At 37.9% G+C, this 19,970-nt stretch overlaps 1 protein-coding gene across 35 annotated transcripts in view; it reads left to right on the top strand.

The window, feature by feature from the left end:
* ABLIM2 (actin binding LIM protein family member 2) overlaps positions 1 to 19,970 on the top strand; it is a 133,827-nt gene that overhangs the window by 100,743 nt on the left and 13,114 nt on the right. For 18 of the 35 annotated variants that reach the window (XM_085547412.1, XM_015862871.3, XM_085547427.1 and 15 more), the window contains 8 exons: positions 1,941 to 2,042; positions 3,063 to 3,116; positions 7,260 to 7,312; positions 7,761 to 7,908; positions 12,692 to 12,750; positions 15,130 to 15,184; positions 17,069 to 17,133; positions 17,354 to 17,434. In XM_085547412.1, coding sequence (XP_085403538.1) covers positions 1,941 to 2,042; positions 3,063 to 3,116; positions 7,260 to 7,312; positions 7,761 to 7,908; positions 12,692 to 12,750; positions 15,130 to 15,184; positions 17,069 to 17,133; positions 17,354 to 17,434 — 617 coding nt within the window. The remainder of the gene's footprint in view (positions 1 to 1,940; positions 2,043 to 3,062; positions 3,117 to 7,259; positions 7,313 to 7,760; positions 7,909 to 12,691; positions 12,751 to 15,129; positions 15,185 to 17,068; positions 17,134 to 17,353; positions 17,435 to 19,970) is intronic. The other 17 variants (XM_085547415.1, XM_085547408.1, XM_085547431.1 and 14 more) reach the window with 3 other exon arrangements.

Here is a 19,970-nt window from a genome sequence, read left to right as displayed (position 1 = left end):
ACAATTCTATGGGAGTGCGATACCAGCACCTTGGGATCACTGCTCAAGGAGGTGGTTATTCATGCAGATCATATGTGAATGTTTTTAATATTATGCTAATTTTTAAGTAAATGAGGAATAAATACACTGTGAGTGTCACTTGAAAACTTTCTTTTTCTTTTTAAATTAAAAAAAAAGAAAAACCAAAAAAAAAAACAAAACAATAGTAACATCACTCTGGGATGAATGACATTGTAAGGTTTTTAAGGTTCTTGGAGTTATCAGGAGCTTTACTTAAGTAAGTAAAAACCACTATTCTTTGTATTCAAACTTGGAGTGAAGTGGAGACTTCTGCTTATTAGGGATGGCCAAACATATGAGCAGCGAGCAGCAAAGGAGGAATTCATAAATGTGCAGTGAAAATCTGTCAACACTGCTTTCCTTCCAAGAGTAAAGCAGGAATCAAGAAACCGAATAACCATCTGGTTCCTTGTCTGAGGACAACCTGACTGCAGGCTGGTGGTGGTTTACCAGATTTTTAGTAATTCCATAATTCTTCCCAAACTTTTTGGGAGGATCATAGGCCATTATCATCCACATTTCAATTTCTCAGCTGCTCTGATTATATTTTTTTCCAGTCAGAAGTTGCCATTCCTGTGTATGCAATGCTAATGGCTGAGTGGCTTTTAATTTTTTACCAACTGTGAAAATACCCAACACAGAATTCAGAGCTGATCCGTTAGTGTATTGTCGTGATCTCACCTGGCCTGCTTCCCCCACTGATCTCATTGGCTCTGCGCTATTGATTTCAGTGGAGTATGTCCGGGCTGTTCTTGATAACAGATCACTGACCATACATCCACTGCTTGTCAATGGAGGTTTGGGTTCAGCAGACACCCACTCCATAGGCATAGCCTAGGTTGCTATGGTAATCCAGTAGTTTCATTGTATGAAACTTCCCCTTTCTGAAGGCAGAACTTTGTTTTAAGTCTATCTGAGTCTCTGAGCTCCTGCACTTCCTTTCCCCCAGAAAAACTTGCTATAATTTCACCATTAGTATCCATTAAATTTGTGCTCCATCTACACTAAAACAATAACAGCAAATTAACAACCGTTTCATGTCAGAATAAATGTCATGTTTGGCTTCCAGTTGCTTAACGGTGCTGTAAATTAACTGGATTTTACAAGTCCCAAAAAAGTAGAGCTTTACTTTTTTGTTTGCAAAGCAGCACTATAATGCCATAGAGTGTACTCTGGGGAAATAAACTAAGAGGAAATTAATGGCACCTAGGGAACATTTGACAAAACAAGTGAAAAAATGTATGCAGATCAATATTGTACGTATCTTCAAACTTTGTCAAGTGACTATGGCATTATAGATCCATGACTTGATAATCCAACTTTGTTTGCATAAATATAAAATGCTGTGGCATGTTACCTGTGTGAAAAGTTTGCAATTAATGACCAAATTTCAACATCTGTTTTTGTTACTGATATATGCAGGGACATTTTACATAACCATTACTCCTGTTTTCTGGTCTAGTCCTGCTATGAGATATTTTAAATACTACTTAATTATTTCATTGCTAGTTTTAAGGGCAGGCTATGAGCCATAGCATTAAAGTTTTCAAAAACTTGTAAGGCTATGCAAAACACGTTACAAGACTGTGGATGTGGTTATCTGTTTATTCAGTTCATGACTGTTTTTGAAAGAGGAGCTTTAGTTTCAAAGACAGGATGCGAAGCTGCAGTTTAATCTGGTGTTATCTATCATATATTCATTGTTGTTTTTATGTTTGGCAATTGAGCCAATATGTTGTACTGAAAAATAATGAGTTTCACACTTATTTAAAACTGTTGGATTAACAAGTCATTCTGATAAGCCTTTATGCTTGAAATACTCTACTTTGCTTTCCATTTTTTTTTCCCTGTATCTGCTTTCTTTGCTCTTCCCCTTGGAGGCAGTGAAAGTGGTCGGAGCACTCCAAGCTTATCCATGTACTCAGACAGCAAATCTTCACCTTCTGTCTATCAGCAGGCTCCTAGGCATTTCCATATTCCAGGTAGGCAATCACTGTATAGCATTTGATCTTCAACTGCTGTTTGGTATATTGCATTAGATAGCACATGTTATTAAGCCTCCAAGATACAATTATTTATACTGTCAACGCTTCATGGGTTTTATTCTTTTATTATTTTCTTTATTCATCCACTTTCTGAATTAGAGAATCATATTAATATAGGCAGTGAAAACTGGTGAAAAAAGTTGGGCCACAATGGAGCTTGCAGTGTTGGTTTCTGTACACATACACTGTTTTTAAGTTCACATTCAATTACAAGCATTATAAATTTATATCCACACTGCTTAGCTTTTTGACTGCACAGAACATCTACCTGCTTGATGGAGTTGTTTGGTTTTTAATTATGTTTAGCTTCTGATATTAGTGTTTTTATGAGCACACTGTGATTGGGAATTGTATCTGCTCAGGACCGTAGTACTTATTTCTCACCTGGGAATGATTCAGGAACACTGGACTGTTGCCCTAGGGGCTTTCCAAAAGTTTCTGGAAGGCAAGGTCAGCTATACAACTCAACATATGGCCATGATGTGAAATTTCATACAAGAATATTAGGCATTTGTAGTATAAACATCCATACTTGACTGTGTACTTCCATTTTAACTAATGGAGAAACGGTTCCTTTTCAATTGTGACTGTTACAGTAGCTGTTCTACAATTATGTTAATTTTCTTTTAAATATTAACAAGCATAACCAGTTTATCTTTGTTTTCTAAGAAGTCTATATTGGTCAGGCAGCATTCAAGGCATCTGAAAGCATTTTGAGGGACTTAAGAGTGGTTCATACAATTTAGGTTGGCATAGACTACCTAAATATTTTAAATATATAAATATGGGTAAGTCTTCACTCTCACATAGTAACCATTGAAAGACAAATCAGTGATGTAATCTGTTGTCTTGCCTCAAGTGTTTGTGTTTTGTTGCTGTTGAGAGGAGATGAGAACAGCGTAGTCTGAACTGCTTTCTTATTCTTTTATTCTTTCCTTTCTCTTTCCTCTTCCTCAGACACTGGCGTAAAAGATAACATCTATAGGAAACCTCCTATCTACAAACAGCATGGTACAGTCTGCTTTTCTCTGTTGCAGTTTCCCTACTTCTCTCTGTAAAGAAATGCATATTGCTTGTGATTATGTTTGCTGTACTCTTTCCGTTTCATTATCTCAAAATCCTCATAATCTAAAATAGAAAAAGAAATAAAAGGTAATAGAAAAATGAAATAGCATTTCTTATAACATGATGGTCAGGGATTCTGTAAATTCTCTAAAACTAGAATTATTATATTTTGACTTGTCTTTGTAATTTAGGGCAGATATTGCCTTAGAAGCAGTTCTCTCATATATGGAAAGAAATAAAATATGTATACATAGGAAGTTGCTCTCCTGTGTTCACACCATGCCTTGGAATATCCAGGTTTTGCAAATAATTCTGACTTTGTTTTGCTGGAGAAAAAATGTTTATTGATAACTGATGTACACCATGGCGTCATAAAATATCCTGAGTTGGCAGGGACCTACAAGGACCGCTGAGTCCAACTTCTAAAAGAACTATCTGCTTATCTGCAAGCTGCATACTACTAGGACATAGTAATAAGATATAGTATTAAGATCTAATATAATCACACCATGACAGTAAAAAATGAATCTAGTAGCTGATAATGGTGGCAAAATATGATTGGAAAACCTTTGGTAGATCCAACAATAAGGCACTTTGTTGATGAAAGCAAGATAGAAGTTGTGCCATTCTTCATGACAGTGGCAGGTCTCTATTGGAGCAACTTCTCCCACCCTGTCATCTCCATCAGTATCTTCTGTGGAAAGAGGCTTCCCATGTTGTATGCAAGAATAAGAAGGCCTCACATATCTGTTCTCACTTATGCTAACAAATAGTTATTAGCTTTGTATGAGAAAGGTCAGTAAACTGGCAGATACATCACTGGCCTGTTTGAAACATTTTCCAGTTGTGGTAACAGAGAGCTGATTTTAAAGTATTTGATTAGCATAGTCAAAAATAAGCTTGTTTACTTAGTTATTTTTTTTTTTATATTACTTTCCATGGAAGATGACACTTCTGTTTTAATGGGATTTCGAGTTTAGATCCAGTAGAGTAGGAGTAGAAAGAATATGGACAAATGGTATGGGGGAGTCTACCTGCAGACATTTATTGTAACCAGAATGTTTCATGCTCAAGTAATTGCACATTTGAGCCATCGATTTTTAGATAACCTCTGTGATTATTCTGGGTATGTTTTTAAGTAAAGTCAGACTTGCTGATGTTTCAGTGCACTTCAGATAGATTATTTTTCTGCTCAGTATCCTAATCTTTGTCATACTAATGTTACCTCCAAGAGGAAAAGATGTCATTTGTTTGTTCTAATGCCTGATGTCATGCTATCCACAAAACAGTCTGCCCAAACTTTCTAATTCCTTCTCTTTACATACACAAATCATTTGTGGTAAGTTCTCAAGCTGAGCAAAAAAATAACCCCAAACAAAACAAACAAGCAAAAAAACAACTAACAAACAAAAATATTACAGTGATGTTTGGAAAGAGTGAAGGTAGTAAATGTCAGCACTTGATGTACTGTAAATCAGCATAGTTTCAGCAACAGATATGGCTCTGATCTCCTATGTTCTGGCTGTGTCATTTGATTGTACTGATATTTTTGGTTTGTGGAGTTTCTAAACAGCAGCTTTTTTTCTTCCAAGACAGGTATTTTATGTAAGTTCTTAGAGAAACATGCAGTTAAGGACTGCCAGCAGAAGTTGTATAAATCTTTCTGCTAAAGCATGAACACATGAGCAACTGATGAGTCAGCTCCTCTAGCTAAAGGGACACTGAGCCAGTGCATTCTGAAAGGGAGCCAGGGAACATTCCTTTGTTGAAGAGACCAAGTTTGAACAAACAAGTACAAAAATGTTCTTTAAAACAAAAAGCGCACGGAGCTTTTTCAAGACATTTGGCTTTGTATGGTTTCAGTTACAGCAGTGCCCAACAGATTTGCTATAACTACAGCTTCTGTGTTTCTATTTTAAACACTAAACTTCAGAATGAAAAAAAAAAAAATGTGGTGGAAAAGTGGCTCATAGGAGAGATCAGGTGAGAGCTGGAGTCAGAAAGTGAAGTGTGCCACAGCCACCATGGAGATCCGTTTGTGTGCATTGGTATTTCAGAAACATTTGAACACAGTTCAAGGTTAATAATAATAAGAGGTTTGTTCTGCAGTAATGTTAGCACTGATCTGTGTGAAAGGTAAAGTTTGCATCGGGACTCACAGCAGAACCAAGTGTTCCTTGTACCTGTGAAGCTAGATCTTAGCACAGATGAAATTTAGGCCGCATGGATTTATTTGCTGTAAAGTGTTGCATGAAGCACTCAGAAAGCTGAGAGGGGCAGGTCTTGTAGGGCCATGTTGATTTTTATTGGACTCCTCTAGATCTCTGTGTAAAACCTTGGTGTCCTGCTGTTTTGAAGTCACTTGATCTCATGAACCAGTGGAATATACTGAATCTCCAAAAAACATTTTGGTCTCAATTTGTGTTTTTTCTTTTCTTCTTTAAAATATGAATGTCTTTTATAAAAACAATCTAAAAAAGGCATCCAGTTCTCTACATGGGTATCTGAGATCCACATAAATAACCTGGTGATTTAAGGTATGCACCCAAAGTGTCAAAAAAAAACAGGTCTAAGACCTTCTTGCAATGTAGACACTTTAATTTTACATGCTTTTTTTTTTTTTTTAATTTATTTATTTATCACATATGTCACATGTTCAAATTTCTGCTATTTCTTTCTCAAAAAAAAGCAAGTTGTCATCTAAAAAAAAGAAACAAAACCAAACCAAAAGAACAAAAAAAAAGATGCCCTTGTCAGGATGCCAGTGCAGGGTTTGGATGTGAGCTGTGTAATATGAAAGAGAAGAACACTGAATTGCAGATGGTGGTGGCCTTTCCTACTGTGTTGTTTGGATGCAGGAAGGACACTCAACAAACTTGCAAGCTGAAAAAATAGAGAGTTGTTCCCACCTAGTTGGGAGTGTTGTAGCACTGTCTTTGAGCAGACTTATGTTTAATATTATTGTGCTACTTTTATTATTAATAAATATATTTTCTGGCTATGTTGTCGTTCATGGGGCTCTTGTGTTACCCTTGAACTCAGATGTTGTGGGCAATCCCCTTGTTATAACCTCACAAAGGTTTAAAGGTTTAAAATTATGCTATGTCATTACATTACCCCAGTTGTTTTACTCCACGCAACAGCTTCAAGTGATATAAAGGCAAGGGGCATTTAGATTTTGGGAAGTTATCTGAATTAGTGTGAAATTTGTCACAGAAACATTATATAAAATTCTATCCAAGGTATAAACCAGTCTCTGGTATGGTACTTTGGTAAAGAAAAGCTCAGAAAAACAAAACAAACAAACAAAAAAAACTTATTTAGTGGTTGGGATCTATCCTGTAACTTTTAGGTTTTCAGTGTTGAGATTTTCTCCTCAGGAAGTTGAAAGGTTGGAAGACAATGAAACAACAGGTAAATATTTTCTTCGATCAAAGGCTCTTGATGAGAGAATATAGGTGAGAAACATAATTGTGACTTTTAGAAATCTCTTTTGCTTTATCTGAAGCTTGATTATTGCAGCACTATGGGGCTCAGCAGCAGCTCATCCTTACCTGCTGTCCTTCACTCTCACTGTACTGACACAACCTTTCTTGCAGTGTCTTGAAGAGGTAATACCAAATTTGTATCTATCATCTTCACCATTACTGTGTATCTTACTGAAGAAAGTGAAAGGCCCAGATGTGCAGACCACCAAATAGCTAAATAACCAGATGTACTTTCTTACTCATGATAACAAAGAAGAATGGAGCAACGATTTACCCCTGCATCTGTCCCTAAGTTACAATCTGGACTTTTTACCACCTGCCATTCCCCAAAAGTAGCTTCCACCTAAAATGATAGCCTAAAAATTCAGCAAGAGTGGATTTTCTGCATTATCTACATGCCTATAGCATTAGTATTCCCATAATCTTTTCCAAACATTAAGTAATTTTATGACACCATAGCTCTTTGGATCCAATTTTCTGCCCAACTTCAGGGTTTTTTGTTGCTTTTTTCTCCTCTTGAAAATATGTAGAATGTGAAGACAGTCAAAGCAGAAAACAAAAATGATCTATCAGTTTAAGTTTAAAAATTTTGATCTTTCAGCACTAAGAAGATCAGAAGGGGAGGAAGGAAGTTTGGATCAGGACAATAAGAAGGTAATAACCAGAAAGAACAAAAGGTAGTTTATTTACTTTTCTTCAGGCAATTATTTTGTAAAACATGGTTATGTTTCAAGGTATTATTTAATATATCTGAAACAAATCTTACTGATTTTAGGTCTTTCCAAAAGATAACTTCAGATCCATTAAGCATAATCTCTCTTCCAAAGTGTTTAAAATCTGCATTTCATGGTAAAGAAAGCAATAGCAATAAGTACAGGGACTTTCATTTTATCTCAGTGCATGTATTGGTGAATGTGTTAACATACAAGGGTGTAGGCAATTTAATTAAGAGAGAAATTATCCTCAGCCCAGATGGAAGTTAAAAGTTTTCAGTAACTGTGGGGCTGTGACCATCGGTACAGGCTGTACTGAGCATAAACTAGCAAGTGATGTAGGGCATGAGTTCAATCTGGCTCCTATAACAGACTTTTATTCTCTTCAGCTGAAGACCAGTTGGCTTATTCTGAAAGGGGATATGGACACCAGAACTAATTCCCCAGATTCAGATACACGGTCCCTGTCTCTTACTTCTGGAACTGACAGAGAAAACTTCCAGAGAGCACAGGAGGGCACCACCACTATGTACTCCCGTGAGTACTGCATCCTGGGCAGCTTTATAAGGCCAATAGAGGTGGGGCAGAGGGAGGTGGCTGTAGGCTGTCCCTGGTTTGCTTTGTTCCTTATGTCTCAATAATGACACATATTTGTTTGGTTATGGCTTGTAAGTGATCAACATCTTCAGATTTCAATGTTGAAAGTATTTGTAAAGTTCTTGTAATGAAAGAAGGACCACTGCTTATATAAAGATATCATATTCCCATGAAGAAGAAAATTTCCTTACAACAAAAACCTACTTGTCACTAATACATAAAGGCACCTAGGTATATGTTAATTATTTTCCATAAGCAGGGCAGTAGCTTCAGGCAGATTGTATCAAGAATTAATTTGCATTTTGTGTATTGGTAGAGTCATTTTTTCAGTATCATGATGAAGTGTAAAAGGTGCACTTACTCTGAGGACTAATTTAGAGAAGGAGTTTTTATATCAGTCATAGCTGTAAGCTCACAGAAACCTTCCAGATATTGAGTAACCAGGTGGAACAGTGGGAAGATTTCATTTCTGAAAACTGATCTGAAGACCACAAAAACAAAAGAAAACAGAACAAACCCAGTACATTCTACATTTCTTTGCTCTGTGTTCCTTTACATTTACATTGTATAAATGATGAAAAATGGCGTAAGTGAATCTTAACAGATAGTTGAGACACTTCCCTCCTTGCATCCCCCACTTTATGCCATACAGCAGTAGAAGGTCATCTGGGGTGAGCAAGTTGGGGAAGCAGTTTTCCAAAGGAATGTATCCAATGTGAGGCATGTCTGGCAGCAAGGCCAGTATGTCAGTCTTGTGGGCATTTTGGTAATGTGATAGCTGGCTCCATCAACTTCTATTAAGGAAATTATGGCTTAGCTATGCAAGGAAGAGGAAAAACAGATGATGCAAAGTCTGTCACAAGGGAGTAACAAGATTAAAAAAAAAAAAAAAAAAAAAAGAAGTTATTTTGGGTAATCGGTCACACTGGTCTAACCTGAAAGGATTTCATTCCTTAGTCATCATCAAACATTGCATGATGTTTTGTTGCATATCCTGTGCAAGGAAAGCCTAGGTCTGATCACCTATGCAGCTAACACCTATCATTTGCATAGCCATTAGGCTTCTCTACCTATTGTGTGTATAGCTGAGAGTGCCCAGATCTTTAACTCTGACATTAAGCCCCATCTCTGTGGCATAGTCAGAAGCAGAGAAAATTAATTTTTCAAATATTTGTTTGGTGCAAAATTATTACCTAGAGAATGGAGGAGTCAGCAGGCATCAGACTGTGAACCTCTGGCTATGTATTCAGATACACCATGCAAACTTCTCTGCATTCGTTTGTCAACCTAGGAGCAAACTGAAGAAGTATTATTCTGCTCTAGAAGATATTTAGTCATATCTCTGTAGCTATGTGTCCAAAATAATACATTTGGACTTGTGTGACTGGCAGGTATCTAGAGTGGAACTTGCTTGTGTGCAGCCTGGTTGAAGACTAAGCGATAGTGGCAACAACTCCTTACATCCACGTGCATAAATGTGTCTTATTTCTGTATGCATACATTCTTACTAGTTTATATTTTAACATTAGTCATTGTTTCACATAGCTAAGAAGGCAGACATCCAACCTGGTTTGTAACTCTCACTGTTGATGTGTACCTGATGTACTGAAAAGCAACCTCACAATATTTAGGCTAGAGTGAATGTCATATTGGAAGAAGCATTAGCTATATCAGGTAGCTGCTGAAGTTCAGATAACACCTAATTAGAGGAAAAGAGTGCTTTGATTTTGCCAGTTTCTCAAACTTAACACTGGAGTCACTGGTTCTTTTCTTGATTAATCTGATGTCTTTCAGCTTAATTCACCTCTAGGGTTTTTTTCCAGCCAACCACATGATGTCGCTTGTGTTTGTGGATGTGGCTCAGTCCTGGCAGTGTGGGAGGCAACACTTGAGCTGCTTTATGCTGAAGTGATGTTTGTTTTCACATTGTGCTTTTTGCTTTTGAGCATTTTTCCATGATAACTTTGAAAGGTTATTTGGTGATGGAACAAATCCTACTCAACCTCTCATCAAGCCAAGATGCCAAGAAATTGCTGATGTTCAACACTGGCATCTTTTTCCAAGCAGGAGTATAGTTACACCCTTTGTCCTCTGGAGTCAGTGCCATTCAGTTAACAAGCAATGGTAGATTTATAGTTTCCAAGCTGGAAGAGATAAATGATTAATCTAATTTATCATTCCATCCCTGTATTATACATGGGAGCCCCCAGTGGGGCCAACAAAAGAAGTTCTGCACATAGTTGATACCACGTCTCAGATGACAGTTGATTATGTGTCTAAAGCATCTTTTACTTTCATCCTCATTTTGCTAGGTTAAATGTTGAGCCCATCAATCCATCTTTCTTATGATGAACTTCTGTTGTCCCATTTATCTGGTAGGCCTAAAGGCCTGGTGACTTTATTTAACCCACTTGAAGAGAACATCCTTTCATGATGTCCTGTCACTGCTTGAAAATATTGCAGTTATTTCCATATTTGGAATGTATCAAGACAGGCGTTTCCAACTTTTCTCATTTTTAAGCTTACTTTAATAGCCCTTGGTCACTTCATCATTGAGCTGTATAACTAAGGCTGGCTGCTTTCCTGTTGTCTCCAAATAATGAGATCTCAGCTTGTATGGTAGAAGTGTAGAGTATTTATTAATCTCTAAGTGTATGACTTTTCCCATTAATTATTAAACTTCATCCCATTTCAATTTCTCTGAGGTTTAAGATTGTCCCAGCTCCTTATGATGCGCCAGTCCTCCTCTACATTAGCAATACTTTATAACTCTGTGTAGACAGTCAAGTTTATTAGCCCATTACTATTTTTGGTTAGTGAAAATATTAAGCGATTTCAACTCAACACCAGTCCATGCTGACATTTCTCCTTCAGCGCTGCTTAGTTCGCACCACTTGTTTTTCATATTTCATTTTTTCCTTCCTTACATGCCCTATAATTCCTCTGATAAAAACTCCATGTCCTCTGGTTTTACTTTAATTTCCTGTGCAGCAACATACTGATTTTAGTAATAACTCATTAGATGAATTCCAATAAAATTTATTTTGCAAAGAAGTTATTTCTTTTAGTGAAGAGAGCTAGCAGGGGAGTCTTGCAACTTGTATTAAAAGAATCAAAATCAACATGAATATAACTGATTTTCTGTTTTTATTTGGTCTTAATAAAGTTTTCCCTTGGAAACAAACTGATAGGTTCTGAGTATCTTATTCTCTTCTTAAGCATAAAATTGTACTTGTTATTCTCTGGTGATTTAAGTTAATCTTCCAGTTTTATTTGAGCTTGTCAGTTTTCTGTACAGAGTGCTTTGAATTATGTCTCTATCACAGGGTGATTCATTTGCCTACCCTAATTGCGTGAACTTGCTCAGCACTCTACATTTATTCCTGAAAGCTGAAGTGCAATAGTCATTTAGTGTTGGAGCCCCACCTAGGTTCTCCTTCCCCTCTCCTGTGTAGTGACACAATGATCCCATTTCTTCTTTCCTTGTTCTCTTTTTGTTTGTATAGCTGGAGAACCTTTTGCTGTTTGTTTTAATATCGTTTTCAGTGTTTAACTCAGTTTGACTCCTGGCAGTTCTCACCTCATCTCAGCACATCCTAAGCTCTGTGCTGATCCATCTTTTGTTTTTGTTTTTGTTTTTCTTTCTGTACACTTATTCCTAATAATCTCCTTAGGGTACTGATTAATCCAGTAGTGTCTGGATTCCCTTCCTGTATTCCCCTTCGGACAAAAATTGCCAGCATTTTTGGCAGCAAGTAGCCTTGTACATTCAGTTCTTGAGCTAACTTACTTCAACTAACTCTGCCTCGAATTAACAAACTTTCTTTTACTGGAATCAGGAATGCTTATTACAGAACCTTTGTTTATCTTCTGCTTAATGTAAACTCATTCATATTATCACTTCTATACATCATTATTTTTTATAAACCAAAATCTGATCTGAAACATTGTTTGTACCTTTATCACAAAGGGATCATCCAAACTTTCTTGTTAAACTCCTGGTAGTAAAAGTAAGACAGTTAAGCTTTTCCCCTCTGACTATTTCAGTTGTTTCCTACTGAGTGTGCAGTTTCATCACTGTACTAGATTCAGTTTGTTCATAGTAACATCACTTTGTGAATTTCATCTGTCTTAAAACTTTCCCTCCAGCATTTGTCCTTTTACTTATTTCCACTGTAATACTTTCATTTTCATTTTAATGCAAAATGTGTAAGTTCATTGCTTGTCGGTTTCTTTTTATCTTTACTGATTGGTAAGATATCAACCCTTTTAAAAATCAAACCCCAAAATAGACCACGTACATCATGGTGAGAAGTGGAATAACTCTAAAATGATAGTACCTCATTTTTCAAGTTATGGTTTAGCACTGAGTTGGAGAGCTGAGATTTTACAGGCTCTCAAATCTGTTTTGCATTATGTAGCTTCATGGTGCTTCCATAAAGTGAGTCCCACAAATCTTCTGTTGTGCCCACTTCAGTGACTGTATCCTGCTGTGCTATGGTTTACAGACATTGTTATGTGTACCCATGTACATGACATAGAGAGAAAAGATGAGTACTACTCAGCTGTACTTCATCCCATAACTAGGAAGTACATAGTTACCCTGCAATTGATATTTCTGGCTATTTTCCTGATTTCTGCAGTTTTGTAGATTATAAAGGACTACATAAAAAATATAACTTTATATCACAAATGATGTAGCTGTCTATCATGTCTTTTACAGGATTTCCATATTCTAAATCTACTTCTCTACCTGGCTATGGAAGGAATGGCTTGCATCAGGTAGGTATACAATTAAATGTATATTCCAGTTAATAGTGTATCATAAATAGAAAACTAGATAAAAATTTACACAGTGATAATGCTTCACAGGTGTTTTGGCTACCAACCCTGCCTGACAACTTTTTAACCTGTGAGAGTTAAGCTTTGTCTGCAGGAGTCAGACTGAAGGTTTTTATTTTAATTGTGTGCCATGAGCATTAGGAATCTTGATTGTCCTCCCAAAACTAACCGAGGTCCAAAATGTGGACATTAACAGACCATAGTATATATTGAATTAATGATAGAGATGGTTAAGCCTTTAATTAGGCAAGTAATGATGTTAGAGCGAAGGTGGAGCAGCCCATATCCATAGCATTTCTTAAATACACACACACACACACACACACACACACACACACACACATACACACACATCATACAAGGCAGAGGGGAGCAATGAGAGTTTTCTGAGTGCTGGAGGAAAACCAAAATCACTCCAGTCTTCAAAAAGGGTAAGAAGGAGGAGGTGAGAAACTACAGGCCAGTCAGCCTCACCTCCATCCCTGGGAAGATGATGGAGCAGCTTGTTCTGGATGCCATTTCCAAGCAAGTGGAAGAAAAGAAGGTTACCAGTAGTAGTCCAAATGGATTCAAGGGGAAGTCATGGTCAGGCAACCTGGCAGCCTTCTGTAATGTCATGACTGGTTGGAGAGATGAGGGGACAGCAGTGGATGTTGTTTACTTTTACTTCAGCAAAGCATCTGATATTGTCTCCCACAGCATCCACTTGAGGAAGCTTAGGAAGATGAGTGGGCAGTGAGTTGGACTGAGATCTGACCAACTGGCGGAGCTCATTGGGTTGTGATCTATGGTGCTGTGTCTGGTTGGAGGCCTGTAACTAGTAGTATTCCCCAGGGAATACTGGTCTTGTTTAACATCTTTATCAGTGACCTAGATAGAATTCTATAGAATGCACCCTCAGCAAGTTTGCTGATGATACAAAGCTGGGAGGATTTGCTGACCCTAGAAGGCTGTGCTGCCATTCAGCAAGACCTGGACAGACAGGAGAGTTGGACAGAGAGGAACCTGATGAGGTTCAACAAGGGCAAATGTGGAGCCCTACACCTAGGGAGGAGTAACTGCATACATCGGTATAGTTTAAAGGTTGATATGATGAAAAGGAACTCTGTTGGGAAGGACATGGGCGTCCTGGAGGCCGTAAGCCAGCAGTGTGGCCTTGTGGCCAATGGTATCCTCTGTGCGTTTACAAGAGGGTGGGCATCAGGGTGAAGATGGTGATCTTCCACCTCTACTCTGCCCTGGTGAGGCCACATCTGGAGTACTGTTACCAATTCCAGGCTCCTCAATTCGAGAAAGACGGGAATCTTGTAGAGAGAGTCCAGTGGAGGGCTACAGAGATTATGGGGGGGCTGACATTTCTCCCATTTGAGGAAATGTTGAGAGATGTGGGACTCTTCAGCCATTTTGGTGGGATTAAACTCCACCAGTAATGAATTGAACTGAAGGTTATTAGAAGAAGCTACGAGAAAGTAATTGTCACAGAGCACCTAAACTGATTTTTTTTTTTTTTTTGTAGTTACTGAAGTTTCCATCCCTTTGAGTTAATATTACATTACTAATTGTGCCTGTTGATGTGCCAAGTACCTGATTGCTTGAGTTCTTTTCTGAAGAAACCAGTAGCAACAGAATGTAACCAAATTAGATTTATGAATTTGGGAAGATCTAGATAAACCTGTCCCCATTTAGGAGCCAAAGCCATCAGAAAGTGCAGATGCATTGCTTGGGGTACTTTTTGCAGGCTTAAGCCATGTAATGTGATGTGAAAGCAGCAGGTGGCAGTATTTGTCCCATCTAAAAGGTGCAGCCTGGTGTCTGAGAGCTGCAAGAAAGCTGAAAATCAAATCCTTTAGACCAGAATTCTTTTCAGAGTGCCTGCACTCTGTGTTGTAGGAGTATTTTGTGTTTTGTTATTTTTAATCAACCAACCTGGTGATATGTCATTTAATAAAAGCAAACAGTAAGAAGCCTTGCAGTTTCTCATGAGCTTAGTTGTGGGTACAACGTTTACCTACCAGGTGAAAAAACACCTCTAAGAGAAGCAACAGTGCTAGTTTGGCACACACTCATTGACAATCCATCCTCTGCTGCAGGCAGAGCTCCTTTTCAGTACCTTTAGACTGATGCATGCTGTGAGTGCTCTGGATACTGTCTTTGAGCATTAGGTCAAGTTCTAGTGAAACTTTGTTTATTTTCAGTCTCCCTAGGATCTTTATCTTGATTTTCTGTTACCACTTGTCTTCTCTTTTTCCTCTCAACAGTGTGCAGAGGGATACTTTGTGTCTGTGTGTATTTTACATTGCTCCTTTTCTTCTCTTCTAGCCTGAAAATATGGGCCCGTATGAAACAGACCAGGAGGCAAGCTGGGGGATGAAAGGTACATTGCAGTAGCATTTCTACTCCATGTTTTTTTTTTTTTCTTCTGAGGATGCTTGTTTACCTCTTGCCCAAAGGGTTACTGCTCTGTTATCTTCTCATGGCTCATGTAATGATGGTACAGAACCAGCTCAGTATCACATCCATCACGGAGAATCTTCTTTTTATCTGATTGAATATAAAGGTTTGAGTGACGTCCTGAATTATACAGTGGTTTAACAATGTTGAGTCTATGCCAGTGTCCTGAATGTGTGCAAACAGCCCCAGTGGTTCTCTTTACTGAGCAGGTGGTGTTCTCATATCAAAGAGAGGAAGAATCTGATGTCTTGAAGGCCTGATTAGTTTATCTGACTGGGAAAGGAAAAAAATAAAATCACAAACATTCATGGTGCTTCTTGCTTGTCCTGCAACGGTGCTGAAATTTTCCAAATTTAAAGACCAGAATTTCTTTTTATGAATTATTTAGATAACAGTTTAAGAGGACTGTGAGCTTAAGTTGGTTGGAATTTGCAGAAGAACTGAGAAATTTAGGAGCATGCACCTTCTGATGGAGAAGAGAAGGATTTTGTTTCCAAGTCACTTAACTTTTTCTTTTCGTCTTACTCTAATGCTTCACTTGATGGCTCTGTATTGATAGAAACCTTTGTCTGAATAGCCGGCAGTGTAGATTTTGAAAGAAAAATAGTCTTATCTCTGATTTTCATTTCAGATCACAAAAAAAAGTCTGTGGAAACATACTGGCAGTCCTGGTCACATTTAGTCATCATTATATATGATAATAGATGACCACATGATAGTCATATTTAGTAACACACTGCCCTGACTAGAATACTCTTGTTTGTACTACTTCAGATCCACAAGCAGTTCCCTTAGTAAATAAATAAATAAATAGGAAAAGAAGGAAGGAAGGAAGGAAGGAAGGAAGGAAGGAAGGAAGGAAGGAAGGAAGGAAGGAAGGAAGGAAGGAAGGAAGGAAGGAAGGAAGGAAGGAAGGAAGGAAGGAAGGAAGGAAGGAAGGAAGGAAGGAAGGAAGGAAGGAAGGAAGGAAGGAAGGAAGGAAGGAAGGAAGGAAGGAAGGAAGGAAGGAAGGAAGGAAGGAAGGAAGGAAGGAAGGAAGGAAGGAAGGAAGGAAGGAAGGAAGGAAGGAAGGAAGGAAGGAAGGAAGGAAGGAAGGAAGGAAGGAAGGAAGGAAGGAAGGAAGGAAGGAAGGAAGGAAGGAAGGAAGGAAGGAAGGAAGGAAGGAAGGAAGGAAGGAAGGAAGGAAGGAAGGAAGGAAGGAAGGAAGGAAGGAAGGAAGGAAGGAAGGAAGGAAGGAAGGAAGGAAGGAAGGAAGGAAGGAAGAAAGAAAGAAAGAAAGAAAGAAAGAAAGAAAGAAAGAAAGAAAGAAAGAAAGAAAGAAAGAAAGAAAGAATTGTTCTATGTTCTCCTTTCTATTGTTATTTCCACTGCAGTCAGTCCAAGTGCAGGATGTTGGCATCTTGGAGTACCTGCATTAACTTGATGATTTTTGTGTATGTTCCCAAAATGACATACCTGTAATTATCCATATATTGTAACTGTTTTCCATAAAGAGAAATATGGGTGGAACTTTCAGATGACAGTGTGACTTAACTGTACACAAAATTCCCAATTTGACCAGGCATATTCACTGAGTGGCAGCAAGAGATGGATTTTCTGTAATAAACCGTGGTTTTTGGGACTTATATAAGTGCTATATGGAGTCAAATGCTTCTAACACATGTAGTTATCCAAAACCTATTGAAAACCATAAGAGAAATATAGTAGGATGCCAAATAGGATAACAGTGTACCTAAATGTTCATTATGGTCACTCTGAAAGAAGCCTATATGTTCTAAACTGTGAATCTATTCTCGTTCTCTTGCAGAATACAAGGTAAGAAGGGCTTTTCCAACACTGGAAGAACAATCAGATTCAGCACTTCCTAGCAAGGTTACATGTGTTTATTTTATTATTATTATTATTATTATTATTATTATTATTATTATTATTATTATTATTTACTTTATTTTGTCAATTTTGACCCAGTGAAATACTTGTCAGATGAGGATGCAAGTATGTACCATTGAAATTAGTAAGTCCCACATGCTGTCATTTCCACATATCAGAATCAGATTAGGCTTGAGTTCATATGCTTTTGTCTTTTTAACAGATTTATCCTTATGAGACACTTATTGTAACAAACCGAGTTCGTGTGAAATTGCCCAAGGATGTGGACAGGACCAGACTGGAGGTAGGAATTATATTTGCTTGATGGCTTTGCAAGGCTTTGTCCTTTTTGTTTACCACCTTCACTATTCTTATACCCAATGAAAGAAGAGAGAAATAGCACTATATGTTACATTCTTTTTCAAAACACTAGTATGTAGGCCATTTGAAAGGAACAGAGTGGCCAAAACCAGGCAATTGTGTGATAAAACAGTGTTTCACGGAAGTACTAATAACAGCCATTAGTTTTTGGATGGTTTTATGGGATACTGAAAGTCCAAACTAGATGTGTAGAAACCAGTTTTTTTAAGTTCCTGTTATAAAAGAAACTGTTTGAATAACCCGAGAGTTAAACAAACAAACAAACAAACAAAACCCTTCAATTTATCCTGCAAGTAAATGGATCAGTCTCTGTTTCATTCTCTCATTCAGTCTCCCCTTTGGCTGTGTGGTACATAATTGCTTAAGCATGTATTATCCATTTACAGTAGCATCCACCTCTCTCAAGGAGTAGTAGTGAAATTCAGAGTAATACAGACATAACTTATCATGAAGGTTAGTTTCCAAAGGCTGTATCCTGAAGTTGATATTCAGGCAAAATTCATGAGATATATTTTTTTGCCTACGCAATGACAGGACTGAGTAAAGACTCATCAAAATCATTAAACTTTTGTACCTTTGTGTGAATTACCATTAAAAAGAAGAGAGTTCAAAAAAAGCCCGTGTACTTAACAATGTTAAGACTTTTGGGAAACTTTATATTTAAATGAATTTAAACTATTTTAACTTGATCACTTGAAAAAAAAAAAAAAAAGAAAAGAAAAATTAATAAACTTTAATAGTATGTTTTGGACATGCTGTACATTCCTTAAATGCTTCAATGTGTTTGTTGCTTGAATACCCAGCAAGTGGTATGGATTTGGTTGTAAGGGATAGAGAGCCTCAAACATACACTGCTTTCAGCTGGGGTATAGCAAGGCATCAGATCCATAATAAAAGCTTAATGAATCCAGAAGAAGGAACAGGGAGCTGGAGGGGTATTCATCTGGATGCATCTTATAAAGGATTCTTTTATGTACATACATGTTTGCATGTCTATTAAATAATAGAGGCTTTGTTTAAAGACTTTGAGCTGGTCTATATGGAAAGTGCATCTCTAGCTTGCTTTCTTAAGAAGACGTATATAGTTTGCTTTGGATGGATCATGCATGTGCTGGCTGCCACTATGAATACCTCTTGCACTGTCCTCAGCTGAGACTGTTTGTTTAACACTGGATTTGCTCAGTTTGCTTCACACCAGGTGCAGCTATGGGCCTCATGGCTTAAGAAGCCTGACCACTTCAAAGATCTCACAGAGCTTTGCAAAAGAACAATAAATAAGGTCTGCTTCCAACCTGCACCAGAAAAGCGATAAGAAGATCAGGCTGATCTGCTGATTGTTGCACTGTGTTGAACATTTTGCTCTGCAGAAAGAACTCCTTTGTAGATTTGTAGACCATCTTACATTTATTAGGGATGGGTAGTTTTTTTAACAATTAAATTAGCAGCATTTTAAAAGGATTATAACTACTGGAAAAACATAGGCAGCACTCATCTGAGCATTCAAACCATATGTGGAGTTGAAAGACAGGAGCAAACTGTTGCATTCTCTGCCAGCATCTTCTCCTCTTCCCTGTTCGCTTTCTTTTGCATTACAGAATTGCTGAAAGTAAGGAACTTTGTATAGAAACGAAGTATAAAGTCATTTTGTCTCAAAGTATCTGATGCAAAAGAAGAAGATTGTAATTTAGCTTCTGTCTTGAGCATTCTGCAGATTTCAGGGCTGGGCATGACCCAGGACTTAGGAGCCCAAGACCACATGGTTTCAAAGGTTTTCCCAGGAACATACCAGTATTAAACACACATGCACACACATGCATGTACCCTGTCCACTAGTAGAAGACCCATTTAGTAGTTGTTGGTATAATTCTAATATTATAGTTTTATTAAGATCTGTTTTGCAGACTTAAGTCTTATCTTCTCACTGCTTCAAATCTCAACATCATGGTTGTGATGGATATGGACAAGATAGAGGTGGTGTCGGTGGAAGGGTATATAGAACATTTGTTTCAATTGACTGTCAGATCTAAGAGTGATTTTGTCTTGTACTGAATGTTTAAAATCTTATCTGTGATGTCTTATGTTTAGTCTGGAGAAGAGGAGGAGTAAGGGGGACCTCATCACATCTACAACTTCCTGAAGGGAGGTTGTGGTGAGAAGGGGCTCGGTCTCTTTTCCCAGACAGCAAATAGGATCTGAGGAAATGGCCACAAGTTGCATCAGGGGAGATTTAAATTAGGCATAAGGAAAATCTTTTTCTCGCAGAGAGTGGTCAGTCACTGGAATGGCTGCCCAGGGAGGTGGTGGAGCCGCCATCCCTGGCAGTGTTTAAGAGGCATCTGGATGAGGAGCTATGAGAGATGGTTTAGTGGCTTGTGGTAGCAATAGTTATGGGAGGATGGTTGGACTAGATGATCTTGTAGACTTTCTCCAACCCTGTGATTCTATGTGATTCTCTAATT

This window comes from Coturnix japonica, chromosome 4 (assembly GCF_054131305.1).
Source record: "Coturnix japonica strain WE chromosome 4, WE-NBRP24, whole genome shotgun sequence".
Classification (NCBI taxonomy): Eukaryota; Metazoa; Chordata; class Aves; order Galliformes; family Phasianidae; genus Coturnix; species Coturnix japonica.
This window is presented reverse-complemented; position numbering and strand designations above follow the sequence as displayed.